This window comes from Sinocyclocheilus anshuiensis, unplaced genomic scaffold (genome assembly GCF_001515605.1).
Source record: "Sinocyclocheilus anshuiensis isolate Anshui unplaced genomic scaffold, SAMN03320099.WGS_v1.1 scaffold532, whole genome shotgun sequence".
Classification (NCBI taxonomy): domain Eukaryota; kingdom Metazoa; phylum Chordata; class Actinopteri; order Cypriniformes; family Cyprinidae; genus Sinocyclocheilus; species Sinocyclocheilus anshuiensis.
The window spans coordinates 2,160,747-2,179,403 of NW_015555819.1; the positions used below are offsets into that span (position 1 = coordinate 2,160,747).

The window sequence follows — 18,657 nt, forward strand, 5'->3', positions numbered from 1 at the left end:
TGCCTTTTAAATTCGAATATAATTTGAATATTGATAATATTTAAGTTAAAAAAAATCAAATTTAGTTTTTCAGCCATTTTGACAGCCCTAAACTTGATGAACCTGTGATATCTTCTTCAGGGCGAAAAAGGAAAATAAAAGTTGTAACGTTTTCACGGAACCTTGCAAAAGCAACGCGTTACAATGGTGAGGGAAAATCTCCATGTATTGCGTGTAATCACATCCATACAGTTTATGATCACAACAACAACAACGTTTGTCAGGCAACCTGTGATATCTTCTTCAAGGCGAAAAACGAAAATAAAAGCGGAAACGTTTTCACGGAAGCTTGCAAAAGCAGCGCGTTACAACGGTGAGGGAAAAGCTCCGTGTAATCACATCCATACAGTTTATGATCACAACGTCTGTCAGGCATCTACATTGTCATCTGAGGAGATTACAAATATTAAACAAGTGTTTTTTTAAACTCTAAAACATGAAATGTGGAGTTATCTGCGTTTGATAACTCTTTGATTAACTCTTGGAGTTATCAGCTTTTGCTATAAAACAAACTTAATATGTAAAAAAAAAAACTTTAATTTTGTAAATTACCTGTATTTAAGTTATGATTAGTTAACTACAAAATATGTGAATGAAGTACTGTATGTAAAGTTAACTGACTGCAGAAAAATGAAAACTGAATACAAAGAATAATCCGGATTTGAATTTTGTCAAAAATTACACTGTGCTGCCACCTTCTGGTTATTCAGAGCACTGCATGTTAAACTGCTGTCTGATTCATAACTTCAAAGTGTACAATCAAAGAAAAAAAGGGCAAGAAAAATAGACGTCAACTTACCAGGCTTGAAAGTACTGATGAATATATACAAATACACTGATTTCCAAACTGGGAATTCACAAACTCCTAAAGGGAATAAAACTGCAGGGGGTTTGTGAGACTGTCATAGAAATACCACATGCTGCACTCACTCATTTTCAAAGAAATGAACAGTACCTTTTCTGCTCGCTCACATGAAGAGATGTAGCCTAATATACCTGTCAGCAGACTAATATAAACTGATGTATAAAATCACACACAGCTGGTGTCCTCGTGAGATCATGACATGGAGGTCAGTTTCTGCAGTTCCTGCTTTTGTATTGTATTGTATGTTTTGAATATTTCTATAACAACATCAGTAACTGAACACATTCTGCATTATTCTGCATCATTATAAGTCCAACACTGCCGTAACAACACACCGGACAAAATAATAAAACAAAATATTAGCTGGGTAAGTCTGTCAACTCAACCAACCGGCTCACACTTTTGATTTATTTCATTTTTTCTGACAAAGACAAACACAAACAGTAATGAAAGACAAAATATTAAATGTCACAGATGTATATTTACGGAGTAATCCACTATTTTGTAGAGTGGGGTCAAAATGACAATTTTCACCTGAGATTCGGAGCCAAATTACAGGGGGGTAAAAAAGACTTCAGAAAGATGGCTGCATCATTATTTTAACACAGAGATTGAAAGGTCTATAAGATCTGTGGCTGGTTGCAAAAACCGCTTAGTCTTAAAAGTTAGTCATCTAATTTTTTTTTTCTCAAAGACTGATCATAACAAAAATAGGTTGGTGTATTTTGAATCCGAAAAGTAAGACTTGACTACCATTTGGTTAACTGCTAGTTAGTCAAACTGGTTCTTAAGACACAGTCTTAACATAGAGGCTAAGTTTATGCAACTGGTTGACTAGAAGTATTAAAGATATCTTAAAGATACAGTATGTACGATTTTCGTAATAAAATATCCAAAAACTACTTGCACAGTGTTTTATGCAGTTGTGTATTTATGTTATTCCAAAAGTTCCCAAGGATTTGTAAATCCAGAGAAATTCCAATTTTAAATAATGGGCGAATTCCAAACGGAAGTGAGCATCCCTATGCCCTACTCCCTTCGAAGGGCAGAGCCCTTGAAATGTGTTCTTTGAAGGGTGCAGGGTATTACTGTCTCGTAAGCGTTTGGAACTCCCTTGGCGAAGGGAATGACTGACCAAATGTTACCTTGACAACCGCTGTGCCTGCCTGCAGCATTCAGCACTCCATCAGTTGTTGCAAATAAATATTTCTTATTATTATTATTTTATTCAAATATTGTCTAATTGTGTCTTATTTTTAAACTTTTTCAAACTAAACTTGCTTGCACTACCATCTTAAATCATATTTCTATCACTGACGAAAAATATTTTGTCTTACATTAAAATAGACACATTTAATTAGCCTATTCTATTTACTTTATATGTGAACTCGAAATCAACCCCAACTTTGCTTTAAAAAGCATCGCAAGGTCTCCTGACCGAAGATCACATGATCACAAACGGAAATCACTTCCATGAAGTGACCATCGCATGTTCCCTTCACTAACGGACTTCTGGAAGGGCCCTTCGTGAAGGGATTCAGTTGTTCACTTTCGTTTGGAACGTCCCTACAAATGGCGTCCCCTTCCCAAAGTGCCCTTCAAGGGCGCAAAAAAGCCGTTTGGAATTCGTCCCTAAATCCATTACGGCTGTTGCGAATAAAATGCAAATGAAATGAAAAGTGTTGACCGCAGCATTAAATTTAGATCTGCTCAGTGTTGTGCCATGATTTTTTATGCGTTTTTACAGTGTTGCGCATTATAACCAATCACACACACGAGTCTGTTGAGCTTATGAATGCAATGGCCAATCAGAGGCGTTCAGATGAGTTTTTGTTCAGTGCACAGTGCTCGCTGACTGAATTCAGCTCTCACGCGAATTCTCTCATCATAAACAACAAAGCGCAGATGTACGTATGATGTAGATTCATTCATAAAACCGTGTATAGACAGCTTTACTGATTATAAGGGGAGTTTTTTGAGAGTGCTTAAACTCGCGCTAGACTTAAGTCAGTCATTATGTTCTTTGACAGTGTAAATGTTCTTTGCTCGCATTCTTCTGTATAATTTATTCGCTGTTTGGAACTATGGAAGGGACAGGTAATAAAAAAAATTAATTCATTACCTCATCCGTGAAAATCCTCCTTCATAAGGTCATCAAACTTCGCCTTGGTTATTGTTTTGAAAATACGACCTCTAGTGGCGAAAAATTACATATTGTACCTTTAATATATATATTTTTTAATTTAGTTCTTAAACTTTTCATTAGGTATCTTAATTTTTAAGGCTTCGGTGGCTCAAGTAAATTGTCAAATTGAAAATGTAGCAATCAAAAACCATTGTAGGCTATTTAAAGAATATTGTATGAAGAATAAATTATATTAAAAATAGAAATATATCTTGTTTTCTTCTATCAAAACAATTTCATAGATTGTCGGGAGTGCCATAAAAATGAGTTTGCATGCCTGTACCTCTAGAAGTTATTAAAGATATCTTAATTTCCCTTTAGATTCTGGTTCTTACTTCTTATATGCTTCAACCCCAGAGATATGGGGATCTCAATGTGACATGTCCAAATAAATTAATTTTATGCATTTTCAGTGGTTAAAAAACCAAATGTGGATTGGATACAGCCGATACTTACTGTATCTCAAGAAGAATGTCTGAAGAATTTATAATCTAGAAAGCAGAAATAAATCGTTTCCCTTTAGCAAATCAACTGCATTGAACATACTTAGAACATTAAAAGTTACTCTTCCGAAGTTTGCATACCTGTAACATACGTGACATTTAATATTTTGACTTTCATCACTATTTATGTTTGATATTCTTCCGAAAACAATATGAACAAAATCAAAAATCTGAACTGGGGAAGTTTCTGAAATTTGATTTGACAAGGAATTACCCAGCTTTAAGTAGGCTATTTTTAATCTGTAAAATTAAAAATATAGGCTAACATCTGATATAATCTGACATTAACCTATATACAAAAATGAGTCATTATGTTTGTCAAATGTTTAGAACGTGATTTGTTTTATACAAAATATTCTATTTTAAAATAAAGTCATATGGGTGCAGCAGACAAAAACATTTGAAAACCCTTCATTAAACATGAACTTTCTCTTGCACACATCAGTCTACCACTTGCTGTTTTTGTTTTATAATTCACAGTAGGCCTACGCAGATTCTCCAAGCAACTGGGAACTACACACAGTAAATGGTGCGGTGGATCGTTCCTGAATGAATCAATGCTTTTTAGAACGAATCAGTTGAGTAAATGATTCATCGACAACGAGTCACCAAAAAAAAGGAAAAAAAGTTTTTGGCGTAAAAATAAACCCGCAGAAAGAACCACTAAATGTCCCCACCATTTATGCATAACACTGTGTCTTAAACAGAAGCGTTGTATTCCAGCCTCAAATCATTCACAAATTACTACCAATCAGAAAATCTTGCTGACAGACCCTCTCTGCAATCAGCAACGAAAGGTAAGGTGAGTAGGCTAAATTACATCAGATTAATAAGAAACAAACCATTTAAACATTATTCAAAATACATAGTTAACGGACATAGCTGTTGACATGGAATACACGTGTTTACATATAGCCTAAGGAAAACAAGAACACTCAAACTGTGAACACTATTTTTAGGCTCTGAGGTAAATGATCCACTGTCAATTCATAGCGGCTACAAAAAGTGATGTCCACTGATATACGAACAATAATTAAACATTTTATTATTGCCTCCTAGCTGGTTATAGAACAAAAACTCTGTAAAACATAGAAAACTTACCTTTTATCGCGTAAAGCGCCGAATCTGTCTGGAAACCAAAAGGGTCTGGCTGCAGCTGGCGCTTGCACTCTCAGACACTTGCACTTCCGCTAGCGACGTCACTTGCAGTCTTTATTATTTTTTTATTTTGTTCTATTTATTGATTACTTTTTGTTTGAATCTCTCAACATTTTACAACAGTAGCCAGGTGGTGAAGACAAGACAAAAGAAACTAAATTACGAAGTCACTTGCAATCGCCACTTGCACTCTCCGCTACCTGTGACGTCACTTGCAATCGACACAAATCGTGTGTGTTGCCAATGGAGACAAGACGCTGTGGTGGTGATTAAACGATTATTTATTTCTGAGAGTGCAAGCGCCAGCTGCAGCCAGACCCTTCTCCTGGAAACCGCCAACACAAACAAGTGGGGTGATACAAACAAAGTGAAAAGTCGCGAAACGCACTTGCTCGGCCAATCAGATTCGAGGACTAACTTAAGCATTAATTTTTGAAACAGATGGAACCTCATAGTATTAAAGTAATATCAAAACAATATTAATGTATTTAGTGTTATTAGATCTAGCTATAACAACAATGACAAACTGAACAGTTGCTCAGTTGTAGCTATTACTGTGCATATCACAGTAAAAAAGTTCTAAAAAATGTGAGAATATCTAACATGTTAAGCTTAAGTATGCTACTTAAATTAGAAAATAATTCTTACTTAAATCACAAAAGTTAATTTCAGCATTTCTGCGTACATACAAAGTAATTTCGTAGGCCTATCATCAACATCCTATACTGTATGAAGTCTATATAATTGTTTGAAAGATAAAAAAACATCCACTCAGTTAAATGCAAACATGAACAGTCACTTATCATTCTATTAAGTGAATGAGTTTATTGTTTCATTTTTCTCTCTGAAATTGCTCACAGTTATGATACAAGGGGATTTTTTTTACAACTTTAATGCATGTTCCTGCTCTGCATGGACATTTTTTTTTCTTCATTGAAGTTTTGCTTTATAACTGTATAAAATAGGAACGTTAACAACAGGTATTGCTTTATTATTGTTTCATTTAAACAAGCTGTCTGTAAACGGGGCCGTGAACATCCAAAACGTTCTCGTTCGAGGTACATGGTACAGATAAAAGGAAGCATTTTATAAACTGATAGCCTACCATGTAGACACTGCAAGTTAGTGAAAGCTGCGTCACGTTGCTTGCTTACAACGTAGATAGAAGAAAACATGACAGGAAAATAGGAAGAGATCGAAAAAAAGTTGCAGAGGGAAAACATGTGAAGGCAGGTGTTTTTCTTTTTTCCCATTAAACAATGTAAGGAAAGCTGTTCTGAGAAAATAGTGTGATTTCTGAGAATTGTTACGTCAAAGCCATGCAAAGAAAATGCGTGCATGCACACAGCAATACAAGTCAAAAGCAAAGAGCAGGAATGGCCTTCGAGTTTCCCGAAGGCCACCACATCATATTTACAGTAGAACTGATCCAAGAACAGCTTTTGTGTCATCCATTGCACACACACAATGATATGAAGCTGACATTGATATCAAGAAGTTCAGTTCCTCCCCACAGAGGCTAAACTACATTCTTAAATTACTGTTAAATTTGCTTTTTTGTGGTTTGTATGTTTTTACATACTATTTTGTTCTCTTTTGAAGCTAGGAAAGAAAGATTCGTAAAGTCCACGGTACTTTTACAAATCAAGACATAAGAAAGGTTCTTTAAACGAACAAAATTGTGTTGCCCTGATACAAACAAACACATTATTGTCATAAATAACATTCAAGTTCTCATATATATATAATTAGATGATAATAAATAAGGACAGAGATAAAACAGAAGGAGAAATACAAAAATATCCACAATGTATTCAACATTTTTTGTATCTGCTGGTAGCAAACATGAGAATGATCAGGAAAAAAGTAAATAAATGAAACAGACAAATCACTGTATATCAGTGTTTACCGAAATCGATTAAATGAAACAAATTGTTCCATCACATAATAAATACAGAAATAAAAGGGTTAAATAATAATTAAATAAAGACTGGCAATACAATATTTCAAATCTGAATCTACAACAGACCTAAAGCTAGTGTCACATCTAGACATTTTATTTGTACATAATTATGTTCAATTTGTACAACAGAGATTCATTCAGTAGGATAAATTCATTCAGTACTATTCCCCACACCCCAACCCATCCCAAACTCACTGAAATCCATGTTTCAGTCCTTTTGCAGCAATGATTTCATATCAAGTGATGTTCTTCAAACATAAAGTCATAAATAAATAAAAAAGAGAGCAAATGGAAACGATACAATTTGAAGAAGTCCACATCCTCCAGGACAAGCTCTCAAAGTCATCTTTTCCTTCTTGATTTGTGTTTCGTTTTTTTATTCTATGGTCTTTATTAATCTGAGTCAAACATCCAAGAGTTGAGTGTGTGCTTATGTCTAGTATTTTATATGTGAATCTGTTCCAAACCTAGTGAGCTGCCTTCTAAAGCACAATAAACAATTTTACAAATATTTTGTTTACTGAAAATTTGTCTTAGATGACAAAATCAAGGCTAAAATTTTGCATACCAGGTTTAAAGGCACAATATGTAATTTTCGTCACTAGAGGGCACGTATTCAAGGAGGCAAAGGCGTAATTTGATGACGCCGTTACTGAGTGTGGAATCATGGGAGTTGTGGTCTTCTTCCCCACAGCTGATGCAATCCGACGGGACTCGGGCAGAAATCATGTTCATGGATGAGCTAATGATTTATTAACGTAGTAGTATGAAGCAGGGCGAGGCTGAAAGGCCTTTAAGGCAGTTTCTTAACTCATTTGTAACCCCCAAAATGCGCTTTATTAAGGAAGATTATTTTCAGCAGAAAAAAAAGTTAGGCCTGATTGCGACTTTTTATATAACAATTCTGACAATTCAGAAATGTGAGACAAACTCAGAACTGCAAGATATATACTCGCAATAATGAGAAAAAAAAATCGTATTGCTAGTTTATAACTTGCATTTGTGAATTATTTGAAGTTAGAATTGTGAGATAAAAAACTCGCAATTGCAAGAAAAAAGTCAGAATTGTGTTTTGTTTTTCTGCCATGGAATTGTGAGTTTTTATCTCAATTCAGTCACAAGTCACAATTACCTTTTTAAGTTTTTATTCCATGGCAAAAATAAGCTTCCATAATTCAGAAACAGCAGCTCAATTCTCAATAGATTCAGTAAAGTTTGCCATTAGCATGTTGCTAAATTAACAACTTCCCTCTTCATAGGAAGCAACTCCATGTGACATACAAATGGCATTCCTTACACTGTGCACACTGGATACTTGATTCTTAATTGATTTCAGCAGAGTTTGCCATTAGCATGTTGCTAAGCTAATAGCTCCAAATTTTAATGTGCATAAAAACACATAAAATACAAATACTGAGTCCTCAGTTTTATTAGATTGATTTAAGTGCTCTCTCTGTCATCTTTAATGGATTTTTATGAAGTTTGTTGCATTGCATTAAGGGTCTCTTAATCAAAGTGAGATACCTTGAGGAAGCTCACTACATTTTGGAACAGAGCCAGTTTTTTTTTGCAGTCGGTTCCCACCGGCTGGTCAACCAATTTAACTGGTTGGTGTGCTGAGATGATGGCAGGGGAGCACACAGGTTGAGTGGGAACAAGTGTGGGTGTTTGTATTTTAGTCCTCGGAGAGAGCGGAGAGCGGGAAGGAAAGAGTATGATGAAGGATGAAGTGTCCATCTCCTTGGAAACCTGCTTGTTCATCATGAAAAGTGCCGTCTGTCAATAACTGTCCATCTCAGGATGTGCAGGGAATTGGGGGGGCGGAGTTTTAATACGTTTTCTGGATAATTCCTAGCAGCAAAGACAAGCCGTCACAAAGGTGAGGAAAACGGGAAGACAGACGTAAAGACAAGAAAATATCTGGGGTAGAAACGACAGGGGTTCGGGAGGGGGACTGTCACAAGGACATGGCAGAGACAGTGAAAGAGGAAATGTGTCTGGATTTGTGTCAGAATTTGTTTTTAAACAGTCATTCCATCATACAAAAGTTTGTCCAAATAAAAATTCCATCACCTCTAAGATTATGTACATTTTGAGTTCTTTTGTAGGTACGTTTGAAAAGCTTGACTGGTAAAGTTTTAGGGCTGCTCCTGTGTCCCAACGTTTGCTACCAGCTTGGCATTGTCCCTGGGATTGCCCGCTGGGCATTTAGAGTCACTAGGCTGAGGGTCGTGGCGACAGGCGTTAGGTGGGTGTCTGTTGGGCGTGCCAGGTGGAAGAGGCACCTGACCGTTCTTCTCGTCTGAAAAAAGTTGTTTAATTACGTCAAAGAAGTTACTCAATGGGCTGCCTAGGTACACAGATAGGAAGAAAAGGAAAAAAAGAGAGACAAAGAGAGAACAAATAGAGAAATGAACAATGGGCTCACACGAGGAGAAGTGGACAGAAGGGGGAAAGAGATAGGAGAGGGAAGAGAAAGAGGAGGAAAATGTGAAGACTAAGACCTGGAGAAGCTTTGACGGCCACACAAACTTTTATTGTTGGAAATTCTGTATAAGATATGAGGATTCACTGGTTAAACTTGATAAAACCAGCTTAAAATGGTAGCTAGCTGGTTTCTAGCTGGCCATTAGCTTGTCCAAGCTGGCTTGCAACTGGAAATAAAAACCATAATCATGGTGTAGCTAGTGCTATGCTCTACGAGTTGAGCAACAGGAACATAGCCACAGCAACATAATTAGCTGCAGTTTAGACGGTTGATGAGCTGGACTACAAGATTGGCTGAGCTAGTAGACCATATTGGACCAGATAAATCACCTTGACTGCCAAAAATATGCTTGATCTGTTTTTTCCAGCCCAAGTTCAACTAGGTTCCCACTAGCTGCTCAGCCAAATTAACACTCTTGGACCAGCAATAAACCAGCTTGCATGTTCTAAAACCAACTTGACCATCTTAAGATGGTATGACCTGGTTTTTACAGCAATGTCCTTTGATCAAGGTAGTGTACCAGCTCAGTGGGGTTCCTAACTGCTGGTAGTTCAGCTGGTCAACCTCTTAAACCAGCTTGGGACTAGCTATAATCCAGCTACTGTGTTCCATAACAGAGCTACCACTTTAAAATCAACATGAAACAGCATTTATAACCCATTTTACTTCTGACAAGACGTATATCTGAGCAAAACAGAATATTCCCTCCAAAAAAACTAAGGTGGGACTTGTATGTTTTCCTGCAACCAAGTAGGTCTACCAGCTCAGACAGGTCTCCAACGGCAAGTAGTTCAGCTGGTCAACCATCTAAACCAGCTTGGACCAGCTAGAAACCAGCTGCTGTGTTCCATAACAGAGCTACCACCTTAAAGTCAACGTGAAACAGCGTTTGCAACCCCTTTTACTTCAGCCAGGAAGAAAAAAGAATCCAAGTGAAAAAAGAATAATCCTCCAAGAATTAAGGTGGGACTTGATTTTTTCTCCGTAAGCAATTGTTTGCTGAGGTTCAAGACGGAATCAAATGTGAGTTTGTAGTTGATTGTTGTATACCACTACTTTTTGAGGAGGCTATTTGACCTGGAGGTGGAGGTTAAAGGTCATCCCCAAGAGCATTTTTGACACTTCTTTTCAAATCTATTGTTATTTACTATTTGAAGTACCTACTTTAAAAGGCATTAAATTGCTTGTTAACCGGTGAGATTGGTATAACAACAGTACCTAAAACAAATAAATACCTTTAGCTAACATTATTTCTGGCCAGGGGGCGCCAGTCAGGCAGGTTAGTTGCAAGTTAGTTTTCAGTTATTTGCTAAAAGACAAACAGCTTTTTATTAGGTTGTACTTGTAAATCATTTGAAATAAAACCAGGAACATTTATTACTAAAGTAAAGAGAGTGGATTTTGATTTCATGTTGATTTTAAAGATGGTTTTAGCCAGTTGCGTAGCTGCTGGGCCCACCCACCTGTCAGTCAGGCCCACCTAGTCAGTTGCTTCACAAGGTAGCCTAATCCTGTTTTGTACTTTCTACGCGAGAGAGCGCCCTCCGGCTTCGAGTATGAATGAAACGTCCCCCGCGTATTCTACGCTCAAGCAGCTGAACAGCTCTGCTAGTGCTAACGTTAATTCACATATTTCTCCATCACCAGCAGCGCTCCATTCTCCAGCGTCTACCTCCCCTACACGCCAGTGTACAGGTACATGAATCTACATTTTCCTACTATGTAGTTGCCTAGGCACTGTTGTTTATTTCGTTTATGTGGCCGCTGGGCCAGACTATGACCAAGCATGGTTACATACTGTCCACTACTGTACTACTAGCTACTGTCCTGCTGATTTGATGCTGTTCGTCTGTCAGATGCGCGCGTGTGGTGTGGCCGCCGTGCTAATGCTGTTCTTATCATTATGTTCTTAACACTGCTTATAATGACATACAGGCTTATGCTCTGATTAAATGGTGATTTCTATTCAAGCAGGTGTAACTGTTAGTTGTGTTGGCCTATTTTGATAACAGATGCATTTTAGGCTAGGCCCACCCAATTTTCTCTGGGCCCACCCACATTGTAATTCCTGGCTATGCTAGTGGTTTTAGCCCTGGTAGGTGTGAAGCACATGGGCTCATATGGCTTTATATAGCCAATAATGAGAAAGGCTAGATAATTAGAAAAGGCTCTAAAGTAATGAGAGAAGTGATGTGGCATCTGTACATCTGTCACTGCAGAGAGAATTACACGTAGATCAGTCAGGAAACACACATATGGGTACAATGTACCCTTTAATCTTCATTCTGCTCACTCCTCAAAGTCACATAAGCCTATGAAGTGTCATCTGTCCGGTTCAATTACACACCATATTACACAGGCGGAATATACATCAACAAGATATCATCAAGCTCTCTATATTCGGCCTTGTTTTTGTAATTATGTTCATGAAAAATAATTTTGGATGAAAGACTACAATGTCTACAAACATTGTTCACAAATGTTTTAATCAAAGTCTATACAGGCTTAGTCGATCAAAATGTTATTAGTCGCAGGAAAAAAAAATCTTCAAATGTGGCTTATGAAACATGTAAGTAGTAGCATCATTACATGGCCGCTCGCTTTAACACTAACCTCGAAAAATGCGCGCTATTGAAGTGTTTGTGTGGAGTGTGGAAGCTGAACAGCTGAACAGCTCACTGCATGACAGTTAACTTGGAGGCACCGGTGCGATCATTTGCATTTAACTTAAAATACTCAGTTTTGCTCATACAGATAAGAGTAATTCATCTTTTGAATCTGTAAAAGGTCTACTTGCATTTGTGTGCACTCACAATAACAACAAATCATTGTGCTTTTGTAAAATAATGAAAGCAAATAGGGTGCGCTTTATGCTATCTAGGTCTCTGTGAACTTGAGCGTTAAAAAAAAAAAGGAACCTAAGCTCCTGCTTGCCTCACAGACATGAAAATATATAAACAGAAAGCAAAATGTCTACTTTTAATTGAACCAGATCAAATGGAAAACAAATATTTTCAGATTATGTAATCCATATAATGTGCACGTCCACTGTGGAGATGATGAGTCAGTGAAAAGACTAGTTTATCAATGAATTATTATAATGTTAAGGCAGTCTTCTTGCTGTTTTTTCCCTGAAGCATTCATAATCATTACTTCTGCTACTGTGGCAAGCTTTATGCGTGCACTTGAGCACTGATAGGCTATAGGCAATTAAAGGTTCATTATTATTAATGATATGGTATATTAATATGAACGTGCGATTAGTCGACTAATCGCTTCAAACAAACGACTATTAGTCGATCAGAAAAATATTTAGTCGAGGGCAGCCTTTTTTTATCCTGTGGCAAAAAAAACTTTCATAATATATCAGAAGCTTAAGTTATTAGCATTTACACATTATCCTTCACGCAATTACATTATAAAAATCATGCAACATTTAATTAAACAATTTCAGATATCTGAATAACTTTCAAATACTCAGTGGCATAAACCTCAAACTTTGGCAAATTGGCAAATTTTGGCAAAATTTAGGGGCACATCAGAGCCTCTGGTGTACATATGCACAGCCTCATATGTTTGGCTTACATAGTCAAGAAATTAAGACCAGATTTGTAAGCCACATACACACTAAGAAGGTAACAACCAGTTTATGTTGTGCTCATTTTAACAGTAAGCGCACAAAACCTAAACAAAACAAAAAAAACTGCCACACACTTACTGATTCAGTTACGTTACACGTGAAAGGGTATTTATGGGGTTGGGTGCACTTTAAATAGGATGTAAGGACATGCGTCATTACAAGTGCTGTGATTATCACAGGTTTATATAAAGAAGGTGGATGTGTGCGTGATAAAGTAGTTAGTGACCCCAAAAACTTTTTGGACACTTAAAGAGATAGTTCACCCAAACAGGAAAATTCTGTCCTCATGTCTGCAGAAGAATGAAAGCCATACAGGTTTGGAAAAACATGAATGTGAGTATACGATGATAGAATCTTTATTTTTGTGTGAACTATCACTTTAAGTCACACTTACAACCTAGGCTCATTGGAAATACGTGCCTCTATATACATTTCTGCAAAACTGAAAAAAACGTACCTATTTGTATGAATCAACTTTTATTCCTTTTCACACAAAGTATGATTTACAGGTACAGAGTTTCGATTAATTTTCACACAATTACTTGCAGAATAGTATGTTATGACTTTAAAACAATTTTAACATCCTGCGCAATTTGAAAACTGATACTTCTGAATGTTTTCGTCACATATACAGCTTCGTATGCATGAGTTTTCTAATACAGTAGCTTTGCTCGGTAGCTCACGCGATACGGCATTGCACTTGAGTGATGAAGAGTTCGTTATGAACCCCGTTAAAATACTGTTTGATAAAACAAATCCGCATAAGGAAGTTAAAATAGCACGGCTGCATCAGCAAATGCTTTTTATATCACTTTTGTATTTGTTAACACTATCGGCTAGGTTTAGGGTTGGGTTGGGATTGGTATGGGGGATATATCCAACATGACAGAGCATTAACCTTTAGCGACACTCCCCGGATATTTGAATTCTGAACAGCCGCAATACGTACCTCAAATAGCATAATAAAAACGCAGCAATACGTGCCTGTACCAACCTAATAAAAACGTGCCACGGTCACTTATTGAATGTGTGTTTTAGCGCCACTCTCTGGACATTTCACTTTGAAACTGCCGCGAAACGCACACTTAAGTATATAATTACAGTGTTGCAGAAATGTATAAAGAGGCCCGTATTTTCTTGAGCCTGGGTTGCACACTTAAAATGAATGTCATTTTATTAGACCAGTGGTTCTTAAACAGGGGGCCTCAGCAAACTGTTAAGCGAGACACAGGATTAAAACTCAAAAGGATTTTAAATTAATATTAATACATTTTATATATTTTCCAACTTATTGAAAAACATACAGTTCTTGACATTTCTGGAATCCCAAATTCCAGATTAATTATATAAATACTCACAGTTTCTGTTAAAGGAATAGTTCTCCCAGAAATTAATGGGTCAGTGGGTGTCGACAAAACACCAAACAGCTGATAAAAACATCAATAATCCACAAGAGTCCATCTCCAGTCCATCAATTAACGTCTTGCGAAGCGAAAAGCTGCATGTTTAACTCTACACCGTCGCTTCTGGCCAAAATATGATTCCATAATCTATAATAAAACTTCTTCCAATGGATAAAGTCCAACCTATTGCCCTCTCACATCAAAATCCACTCACATTTTTTAGAACTGTTTTCACTTGTAAACGATGGTTGATCAGTGCATATTTCTTTCCTGATTCAGACGTGACGACTTTTTTACTGGAGGAAGTGTTATGGATTATGGACTCAGGATTTAACAGGAAGCAATACAGTTTGAAATGGGAAAAAAAAGACTTGATGAATTTGTTTGTAACATACATGCAGCTTTTCTCTTCACAAGACGTTAACTGATGGACTGGACTGGTGTGGATTACTTCTGGATTATTGTGATGTTTTTATCAGCTGTTTGGACTCTCATTCTGACGGCACCCATTCACTGCAGAGCATCCATTGCTGAGCGAGTAATGCAATGCTACATTTCTCCAAATCTGATGAGGACACAAACTCATCTACATCTTGAATGGCCTGAGGGTGAGTGCATTTTCAGCAAATTTTAATTTTGTTAGCTAATGCAATGACATTCAGACATTTTTAAGTGTGACTCAAGTGTCTAAATACTCTCTGGGCCACTGTAATTGTGCTGCAAGTTGGTGTATTTAACACAGAAGCCATAAGAGTCTTACCACACTTTGACTTTGAGACTTTAGTGGGTTTTGCAGCACACTGAGAGATCTCTGTGAGAGAGAAACAAGCGTGTTGACACCAGACAACACTATCAGCGCAGCCTGAAAAAAAAAAAAGTTTGAAATTCCCTAAATCTTTTTTTGGTTTATAAATTGGATCAGCGCATTAGCTCATTAGATTCGCTGTGTATGCTCTTCATCATGCCCATGTGAAGCAAATGAGCAATTTCCAATTAACAAGCATGGGGCCAGATGTCTTCATCTAGACTGCATTAGGGGCAAGAAGACTTCGGTTGGGTGGTTGTTAGACAAGTTTGTGTGGATAATTATGCTTGTTTGGAATAAAAATAGTTTTTATGAATCTAAAGAACATTGGGAGGTTAGTTATTTGCATACACACAGAAAACCACAACCTCCTACACAAAATAACATCATTAAATCCATAATTGAAGTGTCTATTTTTGGAGTGGTGAGTGTAATCTGACTGCAGTGTGTATGTGTCATTCATCTGCAGTGCAGTAGTGCGTTCAAACCACAGTGAGTCATACAGCACTGAATCAGACACGGAGCGCATGAATGTGACGTGTTTAAGAGAAAGCAAAGGAGAGAGAAAGAAAGACAGTGGGGTGGGAACAGAGAAGGACGACAGGAGGAGAAAAAGCAAGGATCTACTTTCTTGAGATGGTCTTGGATGTCTTTGTTGCCCAACACTCCCTACAACCTCCCCATTATTAAATACGACTTCATTATTAAATGCTATTTCATGAACTGTACTAGAAGTTACTAATTACTAATATGTGTACATATATAGCGGGTTTCAAAATACCACTGGAAAAAATGACTATATTTTGCTTTAAAAAAAACAAAAAACATTTGAATTAAATAAATAAATTACATTATTATCAGCAAAACAATTTCAGTGAAAAGTTTAATTTATTGGAATAATATAATACAAAATTAAGCATTAAAACATTAAAATAAAATTATAAATACTATCAATAGCCATTACTCCAGTCTTCAGCAATCATTCTAATATGCTGATTTACTGCTCAAGAAACATAAAGCAAGGCTAAGTATAATGAATTATTATAAATATCTTTTATTGTAAATTTGATCTTTTTTTAATTAAATTGACCAAAAAAGTGACTGTAAAAACATTTCTAATGTTACAAAGGTTTTGTTTCAAATAAATTGAACTTTTCATTCATCAAAAATCATGAAAAATATGTTTCCCCAGAAATATTAAAAAATATTAAGCAGCAAAAACTTTTCAACACTGATAATAATAATAATAATAATAATAATAATAATTGAGCAACAAATCAGCATATTAGAATGATTTCTGAAGAATCATGTGACATTAAAGGCTGGATTAATGTTTTGCCATCACAGGAATAAATGACATTTTAATTACATTTAAAATTACATTTTTTCTATCATATTCAAAACAGTTCTTTCAAATTCTAATAATATTTCACAATATTACTGTATTTCGGTCAAATAAATGGAGCCTTTCATTTATATAATTATTCTAAATTATAACTATTTTAGCCATATACAGACCCATCATATTTTGTCAGAGTGTTGAACAAATACCAGGAAGAGAGCATCAAAGTTGTTAATTATAACTAAATATCCCTGGAGATCCATTACCAGTAGTTACTGAAACAATCATATTGGGGTGTGCATTTGGAAAAAAATAAAAATAAATCTGTAGGGTTATATGCATTGGTTTTTTGTATTAGATGCTGTTGTTTGCCTTAACAGACCACTAGGTGGAGCTGTTATCAGGGAGATGGTTGGGACACAGCCAAATAGCATCATGTGTCAAGAAGAGAGGACATGGACGGAGAATAGGATGGAAAAGTGTCTTTTCTTTGCGATTCTCCTTTGAGAAAAAAAAAAACAAAACATACTCAGCCGTTCATCCTTGATGCTCTGGATAGTTCAAGGTAATAGAGGGTATATACGGAGGAAACTTTTCCAGAACTTGATATTTATAATAATGTTCCTGATTTGTGTGCTCTGGTTGGTTTAGCACAATAGCTGATGCAGACAGAGCAAGACGTCGGTTTTAGGGTTATCCCGACCTAAAAAGGTAGCAGGAACCTTTACATAACCAGTCCAGATTGGTCATCCAACAAGGACACCATGTCCTAAAACTAGAAATCATGAAGCTGAAGTGTCCACATTTGGAGAACTGTCAGAAAATCTACCGGTAATGCAGTCTGAGAAATGGAAGCAGCAGTGTGGCCAAAGGGAATCACCACGAATTGAAAACTCCCCTTGTCTTCTAGCATCCCAGTGGGGATTGCTTTAGGGTGGGATCATATGGAGAATATTGTGATGCTGTGTTGTGGTGTGCTGACTGACATGCATGATGGAGGAGGGTTATAAACAGGCATGAGAGGGATCGTAGGGCTCGGGACGGAGTGGGGGAAGGGACGGGGGGATTTATACTCACCAGACAGCTGCTGGACTCCCGGCTGGTTGTGTGTGCTTAACAACTGCCCCTGAATCGTTTCTACCACCCGTTTGAAACGCCGGCTTGGACCTACAATACAATGTGAAAGGTCACATATAAAACCCCGTTGACATTTTGAAACAGGAAGTTGGGGCGGGGTTTCCTTAATACCGATTAATCGAGTACTCGTTCACTTGGTTTGCATTCTAGTGAAAAAAGCTCCACAGACAAAAAATTTGAGCTTTTTAAGAATCTGACAGGAATTTATTGTAAAACTACTTGTAACTTGCAGTCTTTCTTATCTCTGCTAGGTGGACAACAACATTATTTAACATCCTGCACGCTGTAGTGGATAAGAGCTGCTGCTGGCGCTATCATGAGGAGACATAATGGATATTAATGGCAGAAAATAAGGGAGAATAATGCATTAGATGATGCATTATTTTTAGGTGTTCTATTTATCTTATGTTGTTATTGTGACCTGCAGTATACTGATGGGATAATTAGTGTGTAAGAGGCTATTTGACTCATTTTGAGAATTAAATGGACATTTTTCTAAGAACTGTTCCTTAGAGGACAGAAAGAAAATTCCTGGCAAGACTAAATGTAAGACTGTCAGGAATGGGCTTTATGTTAAATATTTACAGTATATTTGTGATGACTTTGCGCACATATCTAAAATTTTGTTTGTCCATTCTCAAGTACTCAAGTAGTTTTTTGGACAAGTACTTTTACTCTACTCACACTATATTTTTTGGAAGGTAATGGTACTTTTACTTGAGTATATTTTTTCAGTACTCTTTCCACCACTGATTACTGAATGAGACGCAATGTCATTAGACTACAATGTAACAATTTTCTTTTGAAGTTGTAAATAAAACTAAGATAATTGGAGTATGTCTCCAAAAAAGTACTATTTCAGTCTTTTTAACTCAGAATTTAATTCAATGTGTTGCTTGCTGTTTCTCTGTGAAATTTACTGACAATTTCTGAATGAAAATTGTATTAAAATGAGTAATAAACTAAGATTTTAACCTTGTATATCAACTATGTTTAGGTTTATTGGTGAATATAAATTGAATTTTTTAAATTATATTTATTATTTATTTGATGGCGACAAAGCATTTCTGGTAAATATATATATATATATATATATATATATATATATATATATATGTAAAAATATATA

The 18,657-nt window shown here is 36.4% G+C and overlaps 1 protein-coding gene across 1 annotated transcript in view; it reads right to left on the reverse strand.

Annotated features, from left to right (window-relative positions):
* Window positions 1-7,943: 7,943 nt before the first annotated feature.
* brsk2a (BR serine/threonine kinase 2a) overlaps window positions 7,944-18,657 on the reverse strand; it is a 215,164-nt gene continuing 204,450 nt past the window's right edge. Inside the window, 2 exon segments of the mRNA XM_016469576.1 lie at window positions 7,944-9,063; window positions 17,469-17,558. Of these exon segments, the coding sequence (XP_016325062.1) occupies window positions 8,852-9,063; window positions 17,469-17,558 (302 nt within the window). The 3' untranslated portion in view covers window positions 7,944-8,851.